The sequence below is a fragment of the Podarcis raffonei genome, chromosome 15 (genome assembly GCF_027172205.1).
Source record: "Podarcis raffonei isolate rPodRaf1 chromosome 15, rPodRaf1.pri, whole genome shotgun sequence".
NCBI classification, from domain to species: Eukaryota; Metazoa; Chordata; class Lepidosauria; order Squamata; family Lacertidae; genus Podarcis; species Podarcis raffonei.
In genome coordinates this window covers 268,720-296,242 of record NC_070616.1, presented here as the reverse complement: position 1 = coordinate 296,242, position 27,523 = coordinate 268,720, and the positions used below count along the sequence as shown (strand labels likewise).

The window sequence follows — 27,523 nt, the reverse complement described above, 5'->3', positions numbered from 1 at the left end:
CCCATCAGGTCTAATATACCCACAGCTATCTTTCTAAGTGCAAATGACACCAGACATTGGAATGCAGAGATTTGCTGGCCTTGGGGTGGGGAAGTGTGACCATGGGAGTAATAGACCCCAACGGCCAAGCCTCCAGGATCCCCCCAAGACAGAAAGAGTGGGGCAAAGGGTGGGGCACCCAGGAGACCCCCGGGATTGGGCTGAATGAGGTGTTCCGGGATCTGGGCTCCCACCCAGCCTGAGACGCACAGTTGCCACCTCTTGCAAGTGCCAGAGGCTCCCACAGCAAGACCCCTCTTTAAAAAAAACCACACACCTATCTAAAGGTTGTCCTGATTTGCTTCCGCTTCTCAGAACGCTGAAGGGGCAAAGGAAATGGGAACGGGAGGTTAGGACTCTGCCCCGAGGACCACACAGGTCCTTCGTCCGACCAGAGGGAAGGTGCACGTCTCAGAGTTCGCATCCACCTGCCACCGGTTCCGAGAAGAAGGGGGTCATCGAGGACGCCACTCTCTTGGAGAGAGAGCATCTGGGGTGGATTTTCCACAAAAAAAAACCCAAAACCAAACCCCTGGGCCAAAGACGAAGAGAGAGACACACACACCATAGCTGGTATGAAACGCAGACCTGGTTGGCCTGGAGTTAACTACGTGGAGCTATTTCAAGCCACAACTACGGGGTTACTCAGTGGTGTGAAGAGGCTCTCCCTGGGAGAGGGGGTGGGCAGGGGGGGTTGCCTCGACAGCTCAAGGAACAGTTAACGACTTCAGCTAATTTTAGTCCCGAAACTCCAGCTCCTGGCAGGGTCCTCGGATCCTGGCTCTCCATGCCAAAGCCGGCCGGCGGAAACCCGAACCCATTTCTACAGGAATTTGCGGGGAAGGCGCCTGGCGGTTCCGCATCAGGGTCCTCCGCTGTAGGAATAATCCGCTTTGTTGTGCATCACCAGCTTGCTATCCACAAAGTAGAAACTGTCTGACTGGGTCTCGTAGGGGTGCAGGATCATCTCCTGAACTGCAAAGGAGGAAGGGAAAGAAAGAGGCTCACAGCTGGCAGCCTGGCTATAGGGTGGACTGCAACGCCCCAAACAAAGATGCCCAGCCCAGGGGGAGTCTCTTCTCTAGGTCCCACCACCCCCACAGGCCCACTGGACGTGGGGAGGGCTTCTCCCAACCTTTGGAACTCCCTGCCAAGAGAAGCCAGATTCGCCGCTTCCTTTGCCAGTGGGAGAAGATCGCTCTATTCCAACATGCAGTGGCGTAGCGTGGGTTGTCAGCACCCGGGGCAAGGCAAGTAATTTGCGCCCCCTAACCCGTGGATTTTTGCGCCCCCTAACCCAGATGTTGCGCCCGGTGCGGCCGGCCCCCCCTGCACCCCCCACGCTACGCCTCTGCCAACAGGCTTTTGGGATAGAGGCTTTTGGCTGTTGTTGTTTTTTGGGTTTGTTTTTTAAAGGAAAGGGCTTTTAAATAGCCCTGTGCTGCTTATATTACCCATATTTTAATAGATCAGTTTTTTATATTGTTTCATTTCTGTTAGAGTTTGATTAATGATTCTGTATGCTTTTAGCTTTATGTGTCGCTGTTGTTTTAATTTGCAGAAGCCTTGGGCAAAAGGTGGGATATTATTATTATTAATAATAATAATGTAGCAGGCTGGTACAATCAGGCACCATTTTGAATCAAGATGGCGGAAGGAAGCTTTTTTTTAGCATTCCCAAGCAATGCCTGCTGGGAGGTGGGGTCCAACAACTTCCAGAGGTTGCCCCCCCCCGGCTCCTGCTGCCCTACTGTCCCCCCTCTCCCCCCCCCCGTTGGCAGCCGCTTACTGAGGTCTTCGGAGAGCTGGGGGAACTCGTAGATGTGCTCGCAGGTGTTCTTGCTGCTGGGGATGCAGAAGCCGAACTCGAAATCGAAGCTCTTCAGCAGCTGGTCCCGGAAGTAATGCCTCTCAATCATGCGGAAGTTGTTGATGGGCTTGTCGCCCACGGTGAACTCCACCCTGAGAGAGGGGGAAGAGAAAGCTGAGGGCCCTGCAAAACGTAGCGGTGGAAGGCAGAGTTTTCAAAAGAGCGGAGTCATAAAACTATCAGAACAGAACGTTAGCAGACTGCGATTCCTGCCCTGAAGCGGGGTGGACTAGATGAAACCTTGAGGGCCCCTTTCAACAATTATATGATTCTGTGAAAAAGTGGGAGACAATTTCTCGGCGAGGAGTCACTTTTTTTTACTCTCAAAGAGAGGGGAAGTACACAGCTCAGTGTCAGAGCAGTTGTCTTGCTTGCAGAAGACCCCAGGCTCAATCCACAGTGTTGGGCAGAGCAAGACTCTTGCCTGAAACCCTGGAGAGTGGCTGCCAGTCAGTGTAGGCATCACTGAGCTAGGCAGACCAACGGTCTGACTCAGTCTAAGGCAGCTTCCTGCGACCCTTAAACCAGCTCTGAACTCAGAACCATGAGGACCAGAATCTTGATCTTTCAGAGAAGGCCTTTCGCTAAGTGGCAGAGCCCCTGGCACAGTTCGTGGGTACAGAGCACCTGCTTGGCATGCAGAAGGCCCCAGGTGGCATCTCCCGTTAGGGCTGGGCATATCCTTGGTCTGAAATGCCAAGAGAGCTGCTGCCAGCCTGTGTGGAACAGCCTTCCCCAGCCGGGTGCCATCCAGATGTTGCAAACTATAATTCCCATCAGCCCCAGGCAGCATTTGGACCCTGAGCTGGAGGCTGCCCCTCCCCGGCCTATAAGGTGCATTTATCCAAACAGACATGGAAGAGGCAAGCAAAGGCCTTGCCAGGTCACTTACGTGGCCCCAACCTGACGCAGCCGCAGGAACGCCGGCGTGAATTGGTAGCGCACAAAGCGCCCGGCGTTGGGGTCGACGTCCTTCTTGTCACTGTGCTCTCGCTCTGGAAGGAGAAGAGAGAGAAAATGAAAGCTACAGGGCAGGTATCCCAAGGCAAGAAGAGCCTGCCGGCCCGTCCAGTCCAGCACCCTGTTCCCTCCCACAGAATCATGAAGACGAGGAACTTGACTCTTGAAAGCAAAAGCAAGTTCTCTAAAGAGGAGTTCTCGGAGGAGATGGAGGGAAGAGTCTGGCTGGACCAAGCCAAGGGGGTCCATCACAGCCTTTCTCCACCTGTGGGTCCCCAGATGTTGTTGAACTACAACTCCCATCACCCCTAGCTAGCAAGGCCAGATCTCAGGGATGATGGGAGTTGTAGTCCAACAACATCTGGGGACCCACAGGTTGAGAGCCGCTGGGTTAGATACGCTGTCCTCCTAAACCACACCTGAACCACCAATGGCGGCTGTGAAGGAGATCCAGGGATTGCTTCCTCATGAGGAAACCCCCTGAATCCTTAGGAACACAGTGGCTCGGAGACCACAGACCCGTGTTCCGAACCTGGATCTTTTGGTACCGCAGTTCTTGAAGACAAGGCGGGTGCTGATCCTCCTCTGATGTATCTAAGGGTCTCACACCAGAGGGCTCTTCAAGGGGATCCTGTCTTCTGTGGCAGGGAGTTCCATGGTTTAACAACAGCAAAAAGCACTAAAACAAAATGCTAGAAATCTGTGACAAAGCGAGAAAGCATCCAGACCTCTGGGAAGGGGTGTGGCTCAGAGGAAGAGCCCCTGCTTGGCATGCAGAAGGTCCCAAGGACTCTCCAGGTAGGGTTGGGAATGATATCCAGCCAGAAACTCTGTAGACCCCTTGCCACTGAGCAGACACAGTACGAGGCTCCTGTTTAAAGCAGGACCATGAGGACTAGAGCCTTGCAACAGCTTTGCATGCAGAAGGTCCCAGGTTTAAACCCCAGGGGCATCTCAAGGGAAGTCTGGGGGGAAAGCCTGTCTGCCTGAATCCCTGGAGAGCGGCTGCCGGCCAGTGCAGACAATACTGAGGCAGATGGACCAATGGTCAGCTTCGGTTGTAAGGCAGCTTCCTGTTCGAAGCAGTCCCTTCCATCAGAATAAAGAGGACTAGGAACTTACCTGAAGCCGGCGGCTTGGTGATTTCAAAGAGCACTGTGCCCGACTCCATGTCTCGGATTTTGAACCGGGTGAAATCTATCTTGTAGACGTTCTCCTCCGGGGTGCAGAGGTAGTCTGCGGGAGAGAAGGGTCGTCGCAGTTAGGAGGGCAGGCGCAGGGCAGGCGCACCGGCCCCATAGGCAGGTGCAGGGTTCGAAAGCTGCTCCGCTTTCCTTTTCGGTGGGGGGAGGGGGGAGAAATTTGGTGCAGGTCAGATTTCACTGATTTGTTTTTAAAAAGTGCATGTATAAATTGAGTACAGTAGGAAAAATGTATGTTGCTGATGAATTCCCACAAGGGACTTAAACAAATAATAGTAATTGCAAACTGATAGATGCTTTGTTTGCAATTCCTGCATTGCAGGGGGTTGGAATGGATGACCTTTGGGGGTCCCTTCCGACTCTCCCATTCTACGATGCTGAAATGGGATGAGCTGAGTGAGAAATGAGAAAAGGAGAGACATCAGAATTGCCAGATTCGCCCATCTCTCATTCCTCTTGCTGTGGAGTCTATGCAGAGAATAGGCCTGCGACTGAACTCAACCTAAATCCACATCAACAGGTGGAAACAGGCTTGGTGTTGTGGCTGTGCGTACACCATAATCCTGCAAAAACTGAATTTCAAAGCAAGTTTCTAGACCTTATGCCTGGAAGCAGACACCGGAAACCTGCAGCCAACGCCATCTGCTTGTAACCAGAGGAGGAAGGTGAATACAATTCTTTCCTCCTAACTATTTGAAGAGCAACTGCAATCAACAAATTACGCTAGTAGGACTACAAGAAGTTTTTTAAGGAGGAATATATGAAACATTGCAAAGAAGAGAAAGCAGAGAGACATTAGTTATGATACTTAAATGTAATAGTGAAAGTAAGAAATGTAAATTAAGTGGGAAAGATTGGAAAATTTTCAGATGTGATTGATGGAAGTAAAAAAAAATTGTATACGATATAAAAGTACCGTATGTTTAATGACTGTTGAAAATCATATGTTAAAAAACTAATAAGAATACAATCCTTTCCTCCTGTCCCTATTCCGCAAGCAGAATAAAAAGCGTTCAAATTTCCCACACAGGTTGCAGAATCCAGCTAATTTATTTCTAGAACTGCTTTAAGGCAGCTTCTAAATTATTATTATTATTTTGTCCTGAAGCGGCAACAACTGCCGTCAAATTTTAAATTCTTTAACGCAGGATTTTTGTTTTATTTTATTTTTGTATCAAAGGACGCATGGTGCTTTGCCTCTCCCCCTCGTGAGGAACGGCCAGCGCCTCCTTCGCAAAGCCTCTCCCTTCTGCCTCCTGCCTCTCCCAGGCCGGCATTTGGTGCCCCTGCGGCTGCAGCCTTGCCAACCCTAAGAGGCTTTGCCCTCTGACAGAACAAAAAGGATAAGCTCCTTTGCAGCCGCTAAGCCCAATACACCTAAATAGAGGAGGCGGATCTGGGCCCCCGCTCCTCCCTGACAGAGAGGCGCTCTCCCAGGGAACCCCGGGAAATCTGTGCCAACAGTGAGATGCGTTAAATAAGTTGGAGTCCTTGTTGTTAAATATACCAAGAAAAAAGCGCACCAAGAACTCAGGCCAATGTTCGTTTCCCTAGTGGGAGTGGTCCCTACTCACAAATCAACAGTCAACTGTAACAAAAACTGATCCATGCAAAAGTATGTATCCTGACAAGCATTACAAACTCTAACAGAGATTACAAACTCAAACTCCTAAAGATATGTATAACACAATAATTCGTTTCAATCATTGAGCAAGTCAGAAGTCAATTATGGATCAGAATCCAGTAAGTTCATGTTAGCACATAGTCAGATTCGACGCGAGATGCAGCGGCAAGAAAAGCCAATTCTAAGCTGCATCCACAAAAGTCTAGTATCTTTTATTCCCCTTCCTTCCCTCCTTCTCCCCTTTTTATGAAGATCACTCGCTCTGGGATCCCACAGCTAATTCTCCCCGGTCTCCTTTCTGGCCCAAATAGGACTAATTTAGCCAGCTAGCCCTGGTGATCATCTCATGTTTACTGGATGGATTTCCCCCCCTAAATTGATTTTTGAATTCTGAATTTATTGTTATTCATGTTTTTATGTATTTTAAGCTGTTTTTGTTTTTTGTCCGACTCAACATCAGGAAGAACCTTCTGACAGCAAGAGCTTTTTGACGGTGGAGCAGGCTCTCTCTGGAAGTTGTGGACTCTCCATCCTGGGAGGTTTTTAAGCAGAGATTGGATGGTCATCTGTCCTGGACGCTTCAGCTGAGATTCCTGCATTGCAGCAGCGGGTTGGGCTGGATGACCTTCAGGGTCCCTTCCAACAGTTCTCTGTTTCCATGACTCTACAATCACAAAAATCAAGTCGGTCCTACAATATGTACCCTGAATGTTGCGAGCCTGAGTAGAAAGGCATTCAGCATTCAATGGAAGCAGGACAATGAAGGTGGCAGGTGCACCTCTTTGGGGTGAGAGTTGCCTAGCTTAGGGGCCACCACAGAGAAGGCCCTCTTTCCCTCAGCCGCTGAGCATCTGCAGGGGGGGGAACTACCAAGAAGGCACCGCCTGCCAATCTCAACACTCAATGGGGACTGTGGGGAAGGAGGCGGCCTTCCGTCTATGTGGGGCCTGAGTTGTTCAGGGCTTTAAAAACTCATGTGAGTTAGTGGCACAATTTATCATAGAGTTGTAGAGTTTGAAGGGACCCCAGGGTCATCTAGTCCAACCCGCTGCAATGCAGGGATCTCAGCTAAAGCGTCCAGGACAGATGACCATCCAATCTCTGCTTAAAAACCTCCAAGGATGGAGAGTCCACCACCTTCTGAAGGGAGGCTGTTCCACCGTTGAACAGCTCTTATTGTCAGAAAGTTCTTCCTGATGTTGAGTCGGAATCTCCTTTCTTGGAACTTGGAGCCACGGGTTGGAGTCCCACCCTTCAGAGGAGAAAACAAGGTAGCTACATCTTCGATGTGAGATATGTGGATATCCTGAAGATATTTGAAGATGACTATCCTTTCTCCTCTCAATCTCCTCTTATCCAGGCTAAACATACCCAACTCCCTCAACCACTCCTCATAAGGCTTGGTTTCTATGTCCTTGGTCATCCTGGACGCTCTGCCCACCTTCCAGCTTGTCAACATCCTTCTTAAATTGGGGTGCCCAGAACTGGACTTACCCCAGGACTCCAAGCAGAGTCTGAAGAAGGTAGCATTTATTTTTTATTTAATAAAATTCTTACCAGTTGATGGCAAAAACTTCAGAGTGGTTGACAAGATGACAAAACAAGAAAACCAAGGAAGATTTGCAAGCCTACTTCAAAGCATACAAAAGGTAAAATACTCAAACAGGCTAGAATTACCTTAACTTCCTAAGCATATGGGCAGGTTTGCCCGAACAAAATTGTTCTTAGCAGGTGCTTGATATCAAGAGGCAGGGAGTTCCAAGGTGCACACGCTGCCACGCTAAGCAGCTGAGTTCTTACAAGGGCAGAACGGGTGTTACCTGGCAGCGCCAACTTCCCCGATCAGAGTGATCAAATGGGCTCAAGTCCATCTCATAGGTAAACAAGGCAAGTGCTTTCAGATTGTTTTGGGTATTGTGTTTTAAAGTTGCAACCTGTGCTCTGTGACATTACAGCAATAAATCAATAGTAGCATTTTGCCTTTTTATTGTTATTGCTGCTAACAGAGAGTAGCTCCCCTCCTGCCTTTTGCCCAGAGGCCGCGGCACTCGCTCGCCCTAAGCCTGGCAGAGAGGCCGCCCACCCCGGCCCCCGCGCCCTAAATGGATTCTAATTCCGGACAGCTAACGAGGTTAGCCGCCCTCATCGGCAAATGGACCATCTGGGCAGATCCCAGATTGGCCGGATCGGATGCAGCGAATCAGCAGGGTGCGGTCAGCTGCGAGGGGGCGGCTGCGCGAGGGTATTTCAAGGAGGCAGCCCAAGCGCCCCAGATGGTACTCTGCACAATTGATTAATTGTTATTATTTATTATTTATCTATTTATTGCACATGTATACTGCCTTGTCCCCACAGGTCTCGGGGCATATCATAAAATATAAAATATAAAATAATATAAAGTATAAATTTGCATTATTTACACCCCGCCCATCTGGCTGGGTTTCCTCAGCCACTCTGGGTGTCTTCCAGCAGAATATAAAAACATAATAAAGCGTCAATCGTTAAAAATCACAATATAAAACCACACAATACATAATAAAAACAAGAACAACCCAATAATCCTCCCCTTCTACAACACATTTTAAAAAGGGCATCGGGTGTCAATCAGCCAAAGTTATGAATGAATGAATTTTATTATTTCGGTCACAGACCAGTTCCAGTCCATATACGATTTCAAGGAAGTCATAAAACACGATAGGGATACATTTGAATTTGCAATTAGGTATCACATACAATACACATGTAGCAATTAAAAAATATATATAAATTAAAACTTAGTCACTAATATATAACCTTAAATTATCATTTAAGGCCTTAATCATTATTATAGCACAGCTTGTTCCCTAAGTTTTATGGCAATCGCATGGAATTTGGCTACCCTTAACCTGATCTCAGGATCCTTGTCCCCTACAGGGATTTTAGACATTGAAGTTCGGATTCATTTGGAGATTTTTTGCATAGCAGGGGTAATAAATACCGAGTGTACATCCCTGTAGAAACGGTAGCATAACAAGGCATGAGAGACAGTTTCTAGCTCCACCAAGCCGCAGGGGTCCAAAGTTAATATAACTTGCAGATATGATGGAACCCCTTAAAAGGATACAGGAAACAGATACCGGCACACAATTTTTTCCCGGAGGTTGGAATGAAATATAGGAATTCCAACCCTTGAAATCTGTATCTAGTTTCCTTAGGAAAAATGACGCACAAGGAAGGCATCCTTCCTCGTTTCCAAGGGTCAAAAATGCTTCTTTCCATGTCTCCCCATTGCTGGAGGGGCTGTGATAAGCCCAGCGTGTTATCATTTATGGTGGCAATGAAAAGGTTTTTTAAATTTAATCTTGACAGAAAGGATAAATATTACAAAAGAAACAAGTTGCGCACAAACATACATTTAAAGAAGACAGAAAAACGTTTAATATATGGGAAATAACAGTGTACAGCTGGAAACGCTGGAAGCATTAAGATAAATTCAGCAGTGCAAATAAGCTTTGATGGACGCCATAGTGGAATACTGAACGGTATAGGTTTTTTTGTAAAATATGCAGGGATATATGATATGTAAAATGAACCACAGAAAGCAAGAAGGGAAGTCATTGATATCTTAAGGGTGTAAAATGAGTATTTTAAATTATGAAGCAGAAAATTTAAACACACACAAATACACACACAACCACTGTCCAAAATTAATGTTCCTGAATATTTTTGAGGATACCAATGTAGATATATTTAAAAATAATTGGCCTTCTAGATTATCTGCAAATAGTCATTGAAACTCAGTGGGAAACAGCTGTGCAGATTCCTTCCCCTCTTGGTGAGTAAGCCGGCTGGCAAGATCCGCTGCCCAAAATCCTGGAGGTGTTGCTGCTGCCAGCCAGTGCAGACAATACTGAACTAGGTGCACAAATGGTCTGCCATGGGATTAAGCCAGTTTCCTCTGCCCCTGCTTAAACCAGCCTCTAGTTCAGAACCATGAGGGTTGGAAACTTATTCTCTTTTTAGAGGAAGTTCTGTGAGAGACCCTCGAAAAGTGCTGCTGCCGGTCAGTGTAGACAACACTGGGCTGGATGTGAATGGTCTGACTCGGCAGAAGGCTGCTTCATCTGTTGTTAATTCAAAGCATCTCTTTAATGAGAATCACTAGCACCTCTCTTTTAAGGGTGGCATGTAGATCCGCGGCAGAGCGGCTGCTTGGCATGCAGAAGGCCCAGGTTCCATCCCCGCCGGCAGCATCTCCAGGTAGGGCTAAGAAACATTCCCTGGCGAAACCCCTGGGGAGCCGCTGCTGCCTATCAGTGCAGACAATACTGAGATGGGTGACACCCTTGGACGAGTTCGTAAAACTTCACGGTGGGGGCACCAGGTTGGCGAATGCTGCCCCGGTGAATGGCGCAGGCCAGTCAGAGTTGCCCACACTGTTCCCTCCCTCCCAGCACCATGGCAACGGCCATCTCCCCTCAGCAACGGTTGCCATGGAGATGGTGTGGCCATGGCTCATCTGGGGTGGGAGGGAGATAGAGCGGTCCAGTCCCCAGGGTGGAGCAAAAGGGGCTCCCGCCAGCTTGCTCAGCCTCCCTTTCCCACAGTCCCTCTGCTCCGAGGCTCTTGAATCACAGAAGGGGTCTCCAGCGGTCATCTAGTCCAACCCCTGCCAACGCGAGCATCGCAGCGAGAGGTGGCCATCGGGCCTTGGCACCCATCACCAGGCCCACGTGGCTGTCAATGAGGAAGATGTGCAACCAGGGTGGATAAAAATCAATGGTTTTTTTTAAAATTAAAAATTGGATTTTTAAAAAATTTAAATCAAATATATATATATTTAAATCGGATTTTTTTAAAAAAAATTAAATCAGATTTTTAAAATAAAATGCTTTTGGAGGAAATATCTTACTAAAGATAGCTTTCTATTTAAGATACATTGTAGTCCAAAGGCTATTCATCAGGAAATAAGGATTTGTTTTAAGTTTTTCATGTGTGCTAAAACTCGGTTAAAGTTTTTTAAACAAAAAAACCATTTAACCACATCAGTTAACAAACATGGATACATATGCTATAATGTTATTGTTTAAGTTGAATAAATTGTTTAAATTGTTATTAAGGAAATGATTGTTTTTCTCCTTCCAATAAAGTACAGCAGAAAAGTTTTCCAAATATAAACAGTTACCTTATTAAACCTCTCAATTATTTCATAATTATCTATGTATTTCTAATAGTATAACCATAATTTTTGATATAACTGTAAAAACTACCCTGAAAAATTATTATTCCAAAAATGAAACCTTCCTCTGGTTGTAAATATTAAGATTATACCAGCAAGAATGAGTTTTTCTGTACAAAAAAAAAATGATTTAAATCAGGTCTTACTGACTAGTGATTTAAATCAATTTGATTTAAATCAAACGCACCCTGTGGGCAACCCAAGAAAATAATGTGTCAGGAGGAGAAAGGAAGTCAATTCTGCTTGCATTTAAAAACAACCCTACCTGATTTGCCGTTTCTGAGAGGCAGCGGTTGTGGAGTGGTTACAGCATCAGACTCTGAACTGGGAGAGATCAGGGTTCGAATTCACACACACACCCCGCCTTGGCCCACGAAGCTCACTGCATGTGAACTTGGGCCCATCCCTGCCTCTCAGCCTCACCTGCCTCACAGGAATGTTGTGGGGATTAAATGAGGACTAGGGGCTGGGAAAAAGCAGAGACATCACCTTGCCAACAAAGGTCCGTATAGTAAAAGCTCTGGTTTTCCCAGTAGTGATGTATGGAAGTGAGAGCTGGACCATAAAGAAGGCTGATCGCCAAAGAATGGATGCTTTTGAATTCTGGTGCTGGAGGAGACTCTTGAGAGTCCCATGGACTGCAAGAAGATCCAACCTCTCCATTCTGAAGGAAATCAGCCCTGAGTGCTCACTGGAAGGACAGATCCTGAAGCTGAGGCTCCAAGACTTTGGCCAACTCATGAGAAGAGAAGACTCCCTGGAAAAGACCCTGGTGTTGGGAAAGATGGAGGGCACAAGGGGACGACAGAGGACGAGATGGCGGGACAGTGTTCTCGAAGAGACCAGCATGAGTTTGACCAAACTGCGGGAGGCAGTGGAAGACAGAAGTGCCTGGCGTGCTCTGGTCCAGGGGGTCACGAAGAGGGGGACACGACTAAACGACTAAACAACAACAACAGGGGCTGGGAGAGACCAGGGTGCGAATCCCCCCCTTGGCCCATGAAGCACAGACCAGGTGAGACCTTGAGGGTCAGAAACTGCCTCTCTCAGCCTAGCCTGCCTCACAGGGGTGTTGTGGGGTTTAAGTGAGAAGGGGGGAACCGTGTAAGTCACCTTGAGCTCCTCAGTGGAAAAGGCGGGAGAGAGATGCGAATAAATACACAATAAATAAACAATGCAAGTGCTGAGAGTGTAGCCGTCCTCCAAAATCTGCTGTTCTTTGAATTTTGCAATGCAAATCTCCAGACAGGGAACTTGTACAAAAATACATATGCTACAGTAAACAGTACATCAAAAAGGAACATATAAGTGAAAAGGACAGATAGAAATGCAGTATAATAATAATAATAATAATAATAATAATAATAATAATAATAATAATAATTATACCCTGCCCATCTGGCTGGGTTTCCCCAGCCGCTCTGGGCGGCTTCCAACAAAATATTAAAATACAATAGTCCTTCAGATATTAAAAGCTTCCCTAAAGTCTATCAGGGAATACCGGTTTGCAAATACACAAACACACACACACACAAAACCACACAATTATCACGTAGAATTGTGTAGAAAAATTCAAGAAAATTGTGTAGAAAATTGTGTAGAAAAGAATTGTGTAGAAAAATTCACACCAAATGTTGCAGATTTTTCCTGAGGATTTCTTTTAGGGGGGAAAGTCACAAGCCGAATTTAAGATTTGGAAAATGGGGGGACTGGCAGATTTGCCAACACTTAGCGGCTGCTGAACAGGGGCGCGCTGGGAAAACGCCGGGTGCGAATGCCGCCAGTGTGTTCTTTCTTCACAAGCTGAGAGGCCGGTGGCTTCCGGGCAACACGCAGGCGAGCAGCTCTGCGCAACGTGCAGGAAGAGACGCTCGTTACGCAAAAGCAACGAGCCCCGAATGCGAAACTCAAGAGAGTCAAAAAGGTCACAGGAAAACCACCACTCTTGAAATAAGTTACATCTAAGTTAGAAAAGCTAGTGAGATAAGTTAAGAGGAGACTGCGGTGAGGTTTTCTACCATCAAGCAGTGCACAAAACAGACTCACAGGAGTGGAGAGTTGGAAGGGACCCCTTAAGTCATCTAGCAGTCCAACCCCCTGCAATGCAAAATATTCATGAAATAAAAAAGTTGAAGCAAAGTTGAATGTTAGATTAGGCACTGGGAGAGGAAATGGTTCGTGTTTGTTTATTTGTTTCATGTCTGGAACAGAAAGGAGCGTCTCCACCACCATCGTTCAGCCCAGATACTGAGGTCCAGCGCTGAGGGCCTTCTGGCGGTTCCCTCCCTGCGAGAAGCAAGGTTACAGGGAACCAGGCAGAGGGCCTTCTCGGTGGTGGCGCCCGCCCTGTGGAACGCCCTCCCACCAGATGTCAAGGCAATAAACAACCAGTTTACTTTTAAAAGACACCTGAAGGCAGTCCTGTTTAGGGAAGTTCTTAATGTTTGATGTTTTATTGTGCTTTTTAATATTCTGTTGGGAGTCGCCCAGAGCAGCTGGGGAAACCCAGCCAGATAATAATAATAATAATACATTTTTATTTATACCCCACCCTTCCCAGTTCAGAAAACCGGGCTCAGGGCGGCTAACAACAAATTTAAAAAACTTAATTGCTGCAACAAAAAACAGCATAAAATACAGTATAAAACATGAATAACAATAAATTCAGAATTCAAAAATCAATTTAGAGGGAAAATCCATCCAATAAACATTAGATGATCACCAGGGCTAGCTGGCTTAATTAGTCCTATTTGGGCCAGCGAGGAGACCAGGGGAGAATTAGCTGTGGGATCCCAGAGTGGGTAATCTTCATAAAAAGGGGAGAGGGAGGGAAGGAAGGGGAATAAAAGATCAGGCCGAATTCAAATTAAAGGCCAGGCGGAATCGCTCTGTCTTACATGCCCCACGGAAGGAGGTTAAATCCTGCAGGGCCCTGGTCTCATGGGACAGAGCATTCCTCCAGGTCGGAGCCATCACTGAGAAGGCCCTGGCCCTGGTGGAGGATAGTCTGACTTCCTTAGGGCCTGGGACCTCTAAACTATGGTTGTTCATGGACCTTAAGGTCCTCTGCGGGGCAGAGCAGGAGAGGCGGTCCCGTAAATACAAGGGCCCTAAGCCACAAAGATAGGGGGGGTATAAATAATATATTATTATTATTATTATTATTATTATTATTATTATTATTAGAATTGTAGAATTATAGAGATGGAAGAATTGGTAGAGTTGAGCCATCTAGCCCAACCCACTGCAGTGCAGGAATTAATGGGTCGACGCAACTGTTATAACTTTCAGTCTGCAAGAAATATGCAGCCGACGAACACACCCAGCTTCCTTTTGCACTGAAAGGACCAGGGAGAAAACGTCACTCACGACATCATTCTGCAAAGGAAGCTGCCTCGATCCATTGCAGAAGTTAAGCGATTTCGCCACGGCGGATGGCTAATCGTGTCGGCGTTTTTGGAGGGAGGCAAACTGCGGCGTAATGGAAACAGCGCTGCAGGATACCATGTCATCTTCTTCCACCCCCAGAGGAGGAAAATGGGCCAACCCCCCTTTCCCCAAAGCCCTGTTGCCTAACAAGCTTTGCTCGGGCAACTGATAAGCTCAGGGGCTATTTTTAAAACCCCGCAGTGTCGAGGTAAGCCAGGTATAAGGCGAGGACACCCACGCCCAGAGAATCAGCGATTAGGGTGTTATGAGGGCGAAGGAGAGGAAGTTGAAGAAAGGTCTCTCGCTCGGAGTGGCAAGACCAGAAGCGATAGGAAGCCGCAGGCAGATACACTGGGCACACAAGTTGCAAACACACATTCAAGCCCTTGAGGTCAGAAGGAGGAACCTGACACCCCAAAGCGTCTCTGCTTGCAGTTTAAATTTTTTTTAAAGTGTTTCTGGTGTTGAGAGTGCCAAAGGAGGCATTTTTTTAAAGATGCAATTATTTTATTGACGTTCATGTTATTCTTTTTGCTAGGACATTCATATCCCAGGCTTATTTACTTCTTAACGTTTATACACCATGTGTCTGCAAAAAGGAGGGGGGAAGATAATGCGATAAAATTAGCAATGCCTTGGGGGGAAACAAGAATAAGTCGAGACATTCAAAGTGTTAAAATAGCAATAGACTAAAAGCAGGTTTCTTGCGAGGGGCTTGAGGTGGGACAGACATTCCACACACACCTTTCCCTGCTTTGTCTTCACAACAACCCTGTGAGGTAGGCTGGGGCCACCCAGAGCCTCTCTCAGCCGAAGGTCACACCCACAGAGCTTCAAGGTCAGGTGAAAATTTGAACCCTGTCTCCAATGTCCTAGTCTTCTAACCAAGAAATAAGGGGGTTCCTACCCAGGGACTTTGTGTAGGCCACCAGCTCTAAACAGCAGCCAACTCCCTCTCCATCTCAGTTTTCCCCATCTGCAAAACGGGAGCTATATTATTATTATTATTTATTTATTAATTAATTACATTTGTATTATGACCTACATTTTCGTAGGATCAAAGGGCAGTTAACAACATAAAAAAATACAAAATGAGGACGCAAAATACGTAACAAAACAAAAACTAGATTGGTTGATAGATAGATATTGATATAATAATATCTTAAATGGGGCTTAGGGGAGAAGCACTTCGCATATTTAAACACAGCGTAAATCAATCCACTTTGGCCACAGATATCTGCACTATTATTGTGCCAGGGTATGCCTGGGTCTCTCTCGGTCAACACCAGCCGCCGACACGGACCGGAGAGGGTTGTTTTGTAAGTTACTAGTCCCAAAGAATCCCACCTTAATGACGCAGGAGCCCCGGTGAATCCCCGCATCAACACACAGGAGCCCATCTGCGTAGCAAGGAGATAATTCCCTCTCTCGGAGGGATTTGGCTCTCAGATAAGTTCATTAGCAGTTACCACAGCACAGCTATAAATAGGAAGGTGATCTGCAAAAGGAAAAATGGATGGGCGGAGGGAGGAGGAGAAGGAGAGGCCTGTTAGCTCCCTCTGACGTGCATCCCAGGTCGGAGAACGGAATCCCCCTCACCTGGGCCACAAAACGGCTCCCAATTCCACTCCCGCAACCTGATGTGTAAACATGATTTTAAAATCCTATAATTGGAAGGACCCCAAGGGCCATCTAGTCCAACCCCCTACAATTCAGGAATCTCAGCTGAAGAATCCCTGACAGGTAGCCCTCCGAGCTCTCTTTGTTGTTGTTGAGTCGTTGAGTCGTGTGCGCCTCTTCGTGACCCCCTGGACCAGAGCACGCCAGGCACTCCTGTCTTCCACTGCCTCCCACAGTTTGGTCAAACTCATGCTGGTAGCTTCGAGAACACTGTCCCACCATCTCGTCCTCTGTCGTCCCCTTCTCCTTGCGCCCTCCATCTTCCCCAACATCAGGGTCTTTTCCAGGGAGTCTTCTCTTCTCATGAGGTGGCCAAAGTCTTGGAGCCTCAGCTTCAGGATCTGTCCTTCCAGTGAGCACTCAGGGCTGATTTCCTTCAGAATGGAGAGGTTTGATCTTCTTGCAGTCCGTGGGACTCTCAAGAGTCTCCTCCAGCACCATAATTCAAAAGCATCAATTCTTCTGTGATCAGCCTTTTTTATGGTCCAGCTCTCACTTCCATACAGCTGTTATTTTTGTCCATGGAGTTTTCTTGGCTGGGATACTGGAGTGGCTTGCCGGTTCCTGCTCCAGGTGGATCATGTTTAAACTCTCCACTATGACCTGTCCATCTTGGGTGGCCCTGCACGGCACAGCTCATAGCTTCTCTCAGTTATTCAGGCCCCTTCGCCATGACAAGGCAGTGATCCATGAAGGAGCGAGCTCTCTTTAATAACCTCCAATAAATTGAAGAAACATAGAGTCAGAAGGGATACCCAAAGTCACCTAGTCCAGCCCCTGCAATCCAGGGATTTCAGCTAAAGTATCCCTGACAGCTGCTTAAAAGGGTCTTTCAGAGGGAATCCATTCCACTTTGATCAATTCTTCCTGTTAGAAAGTTCTTCTGATGTCGAGTCGCCTTCCTTGCAATTTGAAGCCACTGTTCTGAGTCCTCCCCTCTGGAGCTGGAGAAAACAACCTCGAGACATTTGAAGATGGCTATCGTATCTCCTCTCAGTCTCCTCTTGACCAGCTACTTCCACCGTTCCTCACAAGGCTTGGTTTCCTGATCATTTTGGTCACCCTCATCTGCACACCTTCCAGCTTGTCAATGCCCTTCTTAAACTGGGGTGCCCAGAAATGGACAAAGGACTCCCAAGTATTTTAGTGTTGCGTTTTTAACAAATCCATCCTGGCACCAAGTTACAGCAAAGGTTTGGGGCAAAGAATTGCATAAATAACAGCCATGCATTTGCAATAACTCCATCTCTTAGCGTGGTGACCTTTGGAACTCCCTGCCTATGGACATCATGCTGGCACCCTCCCTGTACTGTTTCCAGTGCCTACTGAAAACATTTTTTTATTTAGACAAGCCCATTCAGACATTCAGAAAGCTGCTGCGAGTTTTCACCTAACATTTCAACAGCCTTCGGTTATGGTTGTTGCTACTTCTCCTCCCAGATAATTGTCTCTTTTTCATAAGCGCCTTGGAGGGGCGGCGTTGTTTTTAAGCAATCGAGCGGCGTGTGAATTTCTAGGAAGCAAATAAATGGAAACGGCGAGAGGCAAGGGGCCCAAGAGAAATCGAAAAAGTGCCGTGCAGAACCAGCTGTCGCAGAAGATGCCCGAAACAGTCTATTTATTCCTCGCTCTGCAGAGAGCATCACTACTGACCGAGGAGGGGAGAGGCACCCGGGGCTCATGCCTGGCTAATCGGCCGCCCTCTTTGCGCGAGGCCCTGAGAGGAGTGAGCCGCAAATCTGGGCAATAGGGAAGGGGACGCAGAGGGTTCGAGTTGGGCGTAATCCCTTGGAAGGACACCTTTCCAGCGCCAGCTGCTCAGAAAGCGGACGGGGGGAACTGGACGCCCTGCAGGAGAGCAGGAGGGGCCCCAACCCCTTTGAAAGAGGATCAGGCCAATTCACAGAGGAGGAGAGGGCTGTGGGGAGGCAGCGAGGCTTCTGAATGCCAGTGGCTGGAAACTACAAGAGGCGAGAGGGAGCTCAGGTTCGGATCCCGCTTGCGGGTTTCCCGTCAGGATGTTGGGGTGGCCATCTGAGGACAGGATGCCGGACCAGAGGAGCCACTGGCCTGATCCTGCAGCCAGGCCTGATCTGATGTTCTGCCTCCACAGTCGGAAGCAGCGAGGCTCCTTGTAGAACCACAAAACTGGGACCCCCGAGGGTCATCTAGTCTAGCCCCCCTGCGATGTGGGAATATCTTGTGTTCGAATCCTGCCTGTGGGTTTGCCCTGGGGGAGGCTGGACATGGTGGGCCCGCCTTGGCCTGGCCCAGGAGGGTCACCTGATGTTCTTAAGACCAAGAGGATCTCACTTTTGCAGTAGGAGCAGGACTCAGCCCTGCTGGGTCAGACGAAAGGCCCAGAGAGGCCGGCAGGCAGCTTTCCACAGCGGCTGCCCGGATGTCTCCAACAGGACACCCCCGTGTGCCCCATAGCCCTCACCCTGGTCGGGGCTGGACCCAAAGGAGCACAGGAAGCAGCCTTCTGCCAGCCGGAACCATTGCTCCATCTAGCTCAGCAGTGTCTGCTCTGACGGGCAGCCCTGGCTCTCCAGGATGTCGGAAGAGAAGTCTCTCCCAGCCCCACCAAGAGACGCTGCCCAGGACTGAATCTGAGAGGTTCTGGGTGCAAAACAGGGGCTCTGTCAATGAGCTGCAGCCCCTTCCCCAAGACAAGGAAACCGGATACCCAAGGGGTCCTCCAGACACCCTTTTCATAATGCATTCAACTTAGAATGCTAGAATTGTAGAGTCGGAAGGGACCCCGAGGGTCATCCAGCCCAACCCCTTGCAATACAATGAATATTTTGCCCACCTCAGAATTCGAACCCAGGTCCTCAAGAGACTTGTGCTCTCCAAATTGAGCTGTTCCAGTGTTGGCCACTTCCATCGGCACCTGCACTTTGGAACTCCCTGCCTCTTGAGATCAGGTCACCTGCACTCTTTCTGGAGTCTACTAAAAACATTCTTGTTTAGACAAGCCTGCCCACAAAAGCTGGTGTGGATTTTAATCCGCTATAGCATTTTAACAGCTTCTATATTTCAATGCATTGTAGTTTCCCCCCCTGACTTTAATGTTTCATCTTTTTGTAAACCACTTTGAGGTTGGGGGGGAGGGGGGTTCAATCAAGAGGTGTATAATTTTTATGAAATAAACAAATAATTATTTGTGCGCAAGACTGTCACACTTTCAACACTGTGCCTGCAAAGATTTCATGGTGGGCACACACTTAGTTCCTCACTGGCACATGCTCCAAAGTTTCTGGATAATTTCGTCCAACTTTCCATAGCTGCACAAGCTCCAGTTTATCTTTTGTTACACTATAGCCCAAGAGTGTCCCTTCAGAGGGCAATACTGTGGCAACATTGGAGTAGTTATCGCAAAACAGCTAATATTGTGGAACGACGTGTGGACGGTCCAGTAAAAATCCACTATTAATACACTCTCGTTGCATCAACGTCATGCTACAGAACTCAACTCCACACACACAATAACACACCACTAGCCTGGAGGGATCCTAAAAGATCCTCTAACGCATTATATGCCCAACTGATCCCTCTGCTCCGCAGGAGATGGCCTCTCGCAGAACCTTTCCTACAGAACAGGGCCTTTAGTGTGGTGGCACCCAACCTTTGGAACGCCTTATTTTTACGTCTCAGGCAGACGCCATCTCTGCTGCTTTTCCAGGGTCTATCAAAGACCTTTCCTTTCAAAGAAATCTCTTGAGCAAAGATCCTTATCTCATCTTCCCTGGGTGCAAATTTGTTTGATGAATATGGGTGGGGTTTTTTAATCGTTGACATTCTCATTCATTGCTTTGGGATGATTTGCGGGGAGGAGGTCAAGAATTAAACGGAATCGAATAAATAGAGCAAATGAACAGCGGGCCAAAGTTCCTGGCAGCTCCTAGCACACGGCCACCCAGCCCAAGCAGGAAGCCTTCAGAATCAATAAACTGGCAAAGATGCATCAAAAGTTTTAATCTTCACGTGCGGGGAGCAAGGGGGCTTCAGTTGCAGAAGGTCGCAGGTTCCACCCCTGGCAGCATCTCCAGGTGGGGCTGGAAGAGACTCCCCACATAAAACCTTGGAAAGCTGCTGCCAGTCAGTGCTGGCACTCCTGAACTGGATGGCTCAATGGTTCGACTTGGTACAACGCAGTTTCTTGTGTTCCTAAATATGGAATATGAAGATGATGCGGTGTGAGCCCTTTTATAAACAGGGGTAATTTTCAGAGACAATTCAGAACCATGAGGACTAGAATCTCGCATTGCTTTTTTTAGGGGCTGCAACTTGGTGGTCGATTGCCTCCTTTCATCATCATCAACCTTTTATTCGACCGTCAGTCAGAAAAAAGTACATTTGTCAATACACAGTTAAAACATCCAGGAAGATTTTAGAACTTAGCCAACACTAAAATGGGCTAAACAGATAGCCCCATATCAATACAGTCAATTATAGTCTTGCGACGCTTAAAAGCTAAAAAAAGAAATTTGGCCACCAAGGAAGGTATAGCTCTAGTGACATTACTCAGCAAGTGTAAAACCTGGTTTTCTCCGGGTAGGAAGCTAAATTGACATAGGAGTGGGTCTATAAAATTTTGTCTAAGCTCTGCATAAGAAGGGCAAGTCAAGAGAATGTGTTCGGTGGACTCAACCACACCCATGGCACAATGACAGGTTCTCTGGGCGTATGGTACTCCCCTGTACCTTCCCCACAATATCGCAGAGTCAAGGACATTTAATCTAGCCGCTGTAAGAAGTCTGCGGTATTCCACATAGTGGATTTCTGCAAGGTAGGGGGCTGGTATGGTCCGATAAATCTGGTCCCCTAGGAACATCCCTGGTTTTACCTGGGCTATGTCCTCTTGTCTGGCAACGTCACTCAGTCTCCGGGAGATCACAGCTCTAGCTTGATTGTACGTCATAGACTCAAAGTAAAGGTGAGACAATCCGCAGGATTGAACCTCGTTAATGACCTCCCTTTCCCACGATGATTGGAAATCGTCCCTCAATACCAAGGGGGCAATACCCACTGGTTTAAAACAAAGCTTGAGCCATAGCCAGAGCTTCGTCTTCAAGGCCACATACCGTAGAGCTTGCCAGCCGACCTCTAATCTCATAACCACACCCGCTACCGAGGGGGGAATCCTAAGGATGGCTCTAAGGAATCGCGTTTGGATAGAATCCAGTTTCAGAAAATCCCTACGGGAGCCTAAAGAGATGCCCACCAAAAGAAGGGGGAGGACTTTCATTTGAAAGAGTCTCAAAGCTATCTTCACTGATTGAGCCTGATTCTTAGCATATAGAGATCTAATCTGGATGGCTGCTTTAGATGCATTAGTTGTTATATAGTCTCTATGGGCCAGAAAAGACCTATTTGACCGTATTACTTGTCCCAGATATTTAAAGCAGTTAACCTGCTCTAGGGGGATCCCGTTCATCGACCATCGATGGAGTCTCGGTCGGGCAGAGAAGACCATGATCTTGGTCTTAGCATAGTTGGGTTGGAGCTCATGCTGATCACAGTATTCATGTAGAGCTTGCAACATTCTCCTCAGTCCAATAGGGGATCTGGCAAGAAGTGCGGCGTCATCCGCATACAGAAGAACATTCAGAGATCGGCCTGCTAATTTGGGGGGGTGGAAAGCATCATTGGCCATGTGAGTCACCAGTGAGTTAATGTAAAAGCTAAACAATGCTGGGGCCACCCCTCTAGTGGTGGTAACAGGGTTGGAGACTAGGCCTTTATTGTCTAGCCTGATTCTCAGAAAGGTGTTTGTATGGAGGCTGACAATCAGATGAAGGAGACGACGATCGATCTTTGTAGCAGACAGTTTTGTCCATAGCTGCTTTCTAGAGATTCGATCAAATGCCTGCTTAAGGTCAATAAAAGCCACATGAAGAACCTTTGGGGCTTTGCCGGCATACTTTTCCGCCAGGTGATTCAAGGTTAATATTTGGTCTGTGGTAGATCTTCCAGGGCGAAAACCCGCCTGTTCATCGGCAATGATATTGTCGTCCTCCATCCATTTCGATAGTTTGTTTAGCAGGTACCCCGAGTAAATCTTCCCAATGACATTTAGCAAGCTGATTGGCCTAAAGTTGCTCGGCTCTGTACGTGGGCCTTTCTTATGTATTAATACAATCAACGCAGAGCTCCAGCTTGAGGGAAATTTTGCTGTTTTGTTTATATGCATGTAAAGTGCTGCTAAAAGTGGGATCCACCAATCTTTATTTGTTTTGATGGCATCAATGGATATAAGGTCATCACCGGGGGCCTTGCCTGCTTTAAATCAATCTATGAGAATTTCAACTTCAGGGCATGTAACTGGGTCCCAATCGGGCAGTGCTTCCGGCTCCACCGTATCTCCGCAGGCATCATGGGCTGCATACAGATCGGCGAAGTATCTTTCCCAAGTGTCCGCTGAGATGTGGGGTTCTATTCTTGCAAGCGGCCTACCCAGGTATCTGGAAATTAACTGCCAAAAAGAGGCTGGATTTCTATCCTCTGCAGCTATCAAAAGGTTGTTCCAATTGTTTCTTTCTGCCTCGAGCTTCTTTTCCTTTAGTAGGGCTTTGTAACTTCTCCTGAGGGTGATAAGGTGGTTATTTGGCATGGGGTCATTTGATGCTCTGTATGCCAACCGTTCATTATACAGATGATTCTTGAAGTTTTTGCATTCCTCATCGAACCATTTTTTGTTGAAAAACTGTTTACCATGCTTTGTGGGGGACCGAGCTAGTGTTGGTTTTAGAAGTTCTACTAAATCGTCATATATTGGTAGAGGCTCATCCGCCTGCATAAGGGAAGCCCTTTTTATTTGGAGCTGATCAGACCAGAGAAGTTCATTCAACTGCTGGGCCGAGTTGGAGGTCCATTTAAGGGCTGTAGGTCTTATCTCCAGATGATCATTTGATAGGTGCACAAAGGAGTGCCTATCAAGTTCGTCAGCCAGAGTCAAGGAAATTTCTAGAGGGAAGTGATCACTCTCCAATCTTGTAGCCACCTTAAAGCTGGATATTTTTGGGGTAAGGTCGGGAGGTATCCATACAAAATCAATGGTGGATGCACGTGAACCTGACCAATAGGTGAATTCGGCAGGGTAGTCCGAGCTGACTGCCCCATTTAGCAGAAGGAAATTGAGGGCCAGCAAGGTTTGCCTGCATTTGAAACCTGCGTAAGTGGCTATGTTATCTTTGAATTTCCTTGGTAAAAGATCTGTAGCCATAAGAGGTGAAGAAGGGTACTTGCTAAATTTAGAGTATAAGATTTGGTCAGTGTGTGACAGGCGTCCATTAAAATCTCCCGCCAACAAAAAAGTGGCTTCGGGGTATTTATCAAAAAGCGTTTCCAATGTCACTTGGATTTCCTGCCATCTCAGATCAACCAAATTTCTCTTATAAATTGGACATAAGTAGATATTGATCACTACTATCGTTTCCTCTGCTGTTTGCAACTTTATAATCAGCATGAGTGACGACTGGATGTCGATTTTTTCGGCCTGAAGATTTATGGCTAAGGAAACAAAAGTAGCCAAGCCTCCTTGCGGTCTACCATGTGATAACGAGTTCTGCGTGGCATTCAGGTAGAAGCCCTTGTATCCTGTTAGATAGAAGTCCTCACAGGCCCATGACTCTTGGAATAGAAGGATGTGGCTGCCATTTATATAGGCAACAAATGATGGATCTGTCAGTTTGGATTTAATACCAGCCAAATTCCATGATAGTAGTGTAAGAGGCCGCTTTGTGTTTCCCTCAAGTCATGATTTCTCTTGCGTGGTTAATCCTGGAGAATCCAAATGGGGGTGCACGCTGCGTGAAGGGGCAGTAGGGTGAAAAAAGGCAGTGATTTTTGATTGTTTGCATTTCAGGTTCAAGTTGTCACATGTCACAGGAGCAGCCAGTGGCTGGGGCGAATTTATAGATCGCTGTAAGAGAGAATCTTGATACGAGGGGGTGTTACTAGCCGACAAGTCCATAGACTCGTCGTTTGCCGTATGCTCTGTAGTTGCAGGAGTCGTGCCTTGAGGATCGAGGCTTGTTGATGGGAAAGCACTATGTAAGACAGAAGAAAGACATCCTTTTCGGTTAGCTTCCAGTAGCTTGTTTAGCCTTGCCACTGCCTCAGTGTTTGTCCAAAGGGCTACTGGATCTCCCAGTGTCTCCTGCATCGTCATGGTATCAGCACCAGGAATGCAGCCATTTTGAGGATTGGAGATGGTTATCGCTGCGGGGGGTCACATGGGCTTGTGTCTGCCAATCTTTAGGAGCATCTATAATGGCCAAGGCTGGACCCGTCAAAGCTCTACCCCTTAAGGCAGTCCCTTCTTGCCGGTGGGATGGTCGGCTAGTAAATCGTAGGGAGGGGTTCATAGGAAGGGTCCGTTGCTGTGAATTCCGGTCATAATCCTCAATCCTCCTTGTAGGCCGGCTAAGATTGCCTCCTTTGCATGCAGAAGGTTCCAGGTTCAATCCGCAATGGCATCTCCACCTAATCCTGGGGGAAAGGCTCCCTGCCTGGAACCCTGGAGAACTGCTGCTGCTGCTGCTGCCAGTCAGTGCAGACAATACTGAGCTAGATGGACCACTGGTCTGCTTTCTACACCCTGTGGTTTGGCAGGGGAATGACCTGTCCAACGCATCAACAGGAGGCACAAATTTGGGTTAGATGGGTTAACCGTCTGACCTGGGACAAAGGCACTTCCTACATTCCCACATCTTATACACCCCTAATTAACTGAGATCCAAAAACGAACCACAAAACCGTCTGGCTCGCCAGGAGCAGAGGAAATCTCAGGCCACATGCACTTAAATGCAAATTTTGAGAGTGGAATATACAGGAGGATTGAATTGCAGTCCTCAGCAATATACAGACAGCTACAGGAGTCAAACCAAGACCATGAGCCGCTGAAGAGAGAAGAGAGCAAGCTTCTGCTAAGGCCCTTCCCCCAGATTTAAGAAGCAAGATTCCTGTCCTCATGGGGCTGGATTAAGAGCTGGATTAAATTGGAAGATAGGAAACTCCCCTATATTATACCAGACAACTGGACCATCTTGGTACTGCCCTCAGACCAGGGCATTCCAAACTTTTCATGTAGGTGACACACTTTTTAGACACGCATCATTTCGCAGCAGCATAATTCAGTTTTACTAGCAAACCAGAGGTTAAACCATGGGTAGGCAAACTAAGGCCCGGGGGCTGGATCCGGTCCAATCGCCTTCTCAATCCGGCCCGCGGACGGTCCGGGAATCAGCGTGTTTTTACATGAGTAGAATGTGTCCTTTTATTTAAAATGCATCTCTCGGTTATTTGTGGGGCATAGGAATTCGTTCTCCCCCCAAAAAAAATATATATAGTCCAGCCCCCCACAAGGTCTGAGGGACAGTGGACCAGCCCCCTGCCGAAAAAGTTTGCTGACCCCTGGTTAAACTAACCATTTCCCAGCTCTGAGAGGAGCGTCAGCAGTGTTTGCACGACACACAAACGTGTCACGACACAGCTTGGAAAGCTCTGGTCTAGGCTAACCGGCAGGCAGCAGTGGCTCTCCAAGGTTTCAGGCAGGAGGGACATTCCCAGACCCACCTGGAGATGCCATTGGGGACCGAAACCTTAGAGCCCTGCTCCCAAACCGGAGCTATTCCTCTCCCTGCCAGAGCCTTGTCTAAGGGCGGAAAGCCACAAAGCTGCAACCACGCAGGTCAAAAGCACACCTGCCCTGGGCAAGCTCCCAAAGGACACACTAGACTAGGGGTCAGCAAACTTTTTCAGCAGTGGGCCAGTCCACTGTCCCTCAGACTTTGTGGGGGGCCAGACTATATTTTGGAAAAGAAAAAAAAGAACAAATTCCTATGCCCCACAAATAACCCAGAGATGCATTTTAAATAAAAGGACACATTCTACTCATGTAAAAACACGCTGGTTCCCAGACTGTCCGCGGGCCGGATTTAGAAGGCGATTGGGCCGCATCCGGCCCCCAGGCCTTAGTTTGCCTACCCATGCACTGACTAGACCTACACAGAGCCCGTTTGCTTTTGCACACTCCAGGAAGTGGCAGAGCTTGGAGACGTGCAAACCTCCCGCTTCTTGACAGCATTTGCGTCTTTAGCCCAAAAGGTTCTCGGAAGTGGCTCCCGAAAAGTCAGCACTAAGGCTCACCATCGAAAAAGACATGGCACAAGAGGAAAAAGGGAGGAGGAGGGAGGAGGTGGAAATCAAGCACAACTACTTCAAGTTACCAGTCCCTAAACATTAAAAGCCTTATCATCTCCTCCAACTATTCACACGCTAACTTTGAAAACTCAATGCGGGGACACCTTTCCGCTTCTCTCCAATGCAAGGGACGTATCCTGGCAAATCGATCCTTGCAGGAGAGATTCCACAGACGGGCGGAAGCCAGACACTGGCAGAATCCAGGTGCCAGGAGCCTCTGAGCACCAGGGGCCCACCAGAACTCCAGCCAGCCATAGCAGGCCATAAGCCCCCTGGAAGAACACAGGTGCAAACTGAGAGGCGACGGTAACACTCGTGTCATGCCTGCTTCTGACATGCACTCACATGTCTGGTTACGCAACCTGCCATGGACTGCTTGGGTCTTGGGTCACCTAGGCCCTAGGGGAAGCGAGCCCCATGGGGCTACTTCTGAGAAAACAACCACAGGAGGGGGCTCTGGAGCAATACTTTATTCCATTGTGGTTTGCCAAAAAGATAAAACAACAAAAATTATCCACAAGGAGCATAAATAACCATCTAGACTTGCAAAAAGTCAAAATAACGACACTCTTGGGATGTTAACAACCCAAAAGGAATGAAATAATAATAGACGAACAGCAGCATTTGTTCTACTTTATTTGCTTCCTTTCCTCCATTCAACTTTCTCCCTCCCGCGGAAAAGACTACAGTGTAGGAAAAGCGCCGGTGGAGACAGAAGACACCCCCCCCCAGCCGACTTTGCCGGGGAGGACCAGCAGGGACACCCCTTGCGGCCCCTAGAGGGATCGAGTGGAAGTGGGTGGGGAAGATCGGGGGGCTGAATATTCAGGGACCCCCTCCCCACCCCCACCCCCACTATATATATCTTTCAAAAAGACTGGTCTTTGCGGGCGAGGGGCCTGGCGTTGTTGCGTCCGGAGGGGTTGCGCTTTGGCGCTGCGCCCAGGGCGCACGGCGCTTGGAGAGGTGCAGGGGGCTCCGGGCCTGCGGGGCCGCCTTACCGGAGGTGATCTTGGGGAGCCCCAGCACGTCCTCGGGGCTGATGGCAGCTTTGCGCAGCAGCTCCTCCTCGGTGCAAGCGGCGGCGGCGGCGGCGGCGGCTCCTCCGCCAGCGCCGGCCCCGGGCGCGCCTCCTCCTCCGGCGCCGCTGCCCTTCTTCACCTTCATGGTGCCGCCGCTCCTGCTGCTCCTGCTCCTGCTGCTGCTGCTGCTCTGGGCGGCCGCGGAGCGAGTGGCGGCGGCGGCGGCGGCGCGCGCGGAGGCTGCTGCAGCGGCGGCGGCGGCGGCGA

At 48.1% G+C, this 27,523-nt stretch overlaps 1 protein-coding gene across 1 annotated transcript; it reads right to left on the bottom strand.

The window, feature by feature from the left end:
* Positions 1-166: 166 nt before the first annotated feature.
* Positions 167-27,469, bottom strand: UNC119 (unc-119 lipid binding chaperone). The gene is made up of 5 exons (XM_053366374.1): positions 27,236-27,469; positions 3,992-4,105; positions 2,802-2,904; positions 1,829-2,001; positions 167-1,014 (listed from the first exon to the last, which is right to left on the bottom strand). The coding sequence occupies exons 1-5, from the start codon at positions 27,399-27,401 to the stop codon at positions 902-904; spliced, it is 669 nt and encodes a 222-aa protein (XP_053222349.1). The 5' UTR covers positions 27,402-27,469; the 3' UTR covers positions 167-901.
* Positions 27,470-27,523: the final 54 nt, after the last annotated feature.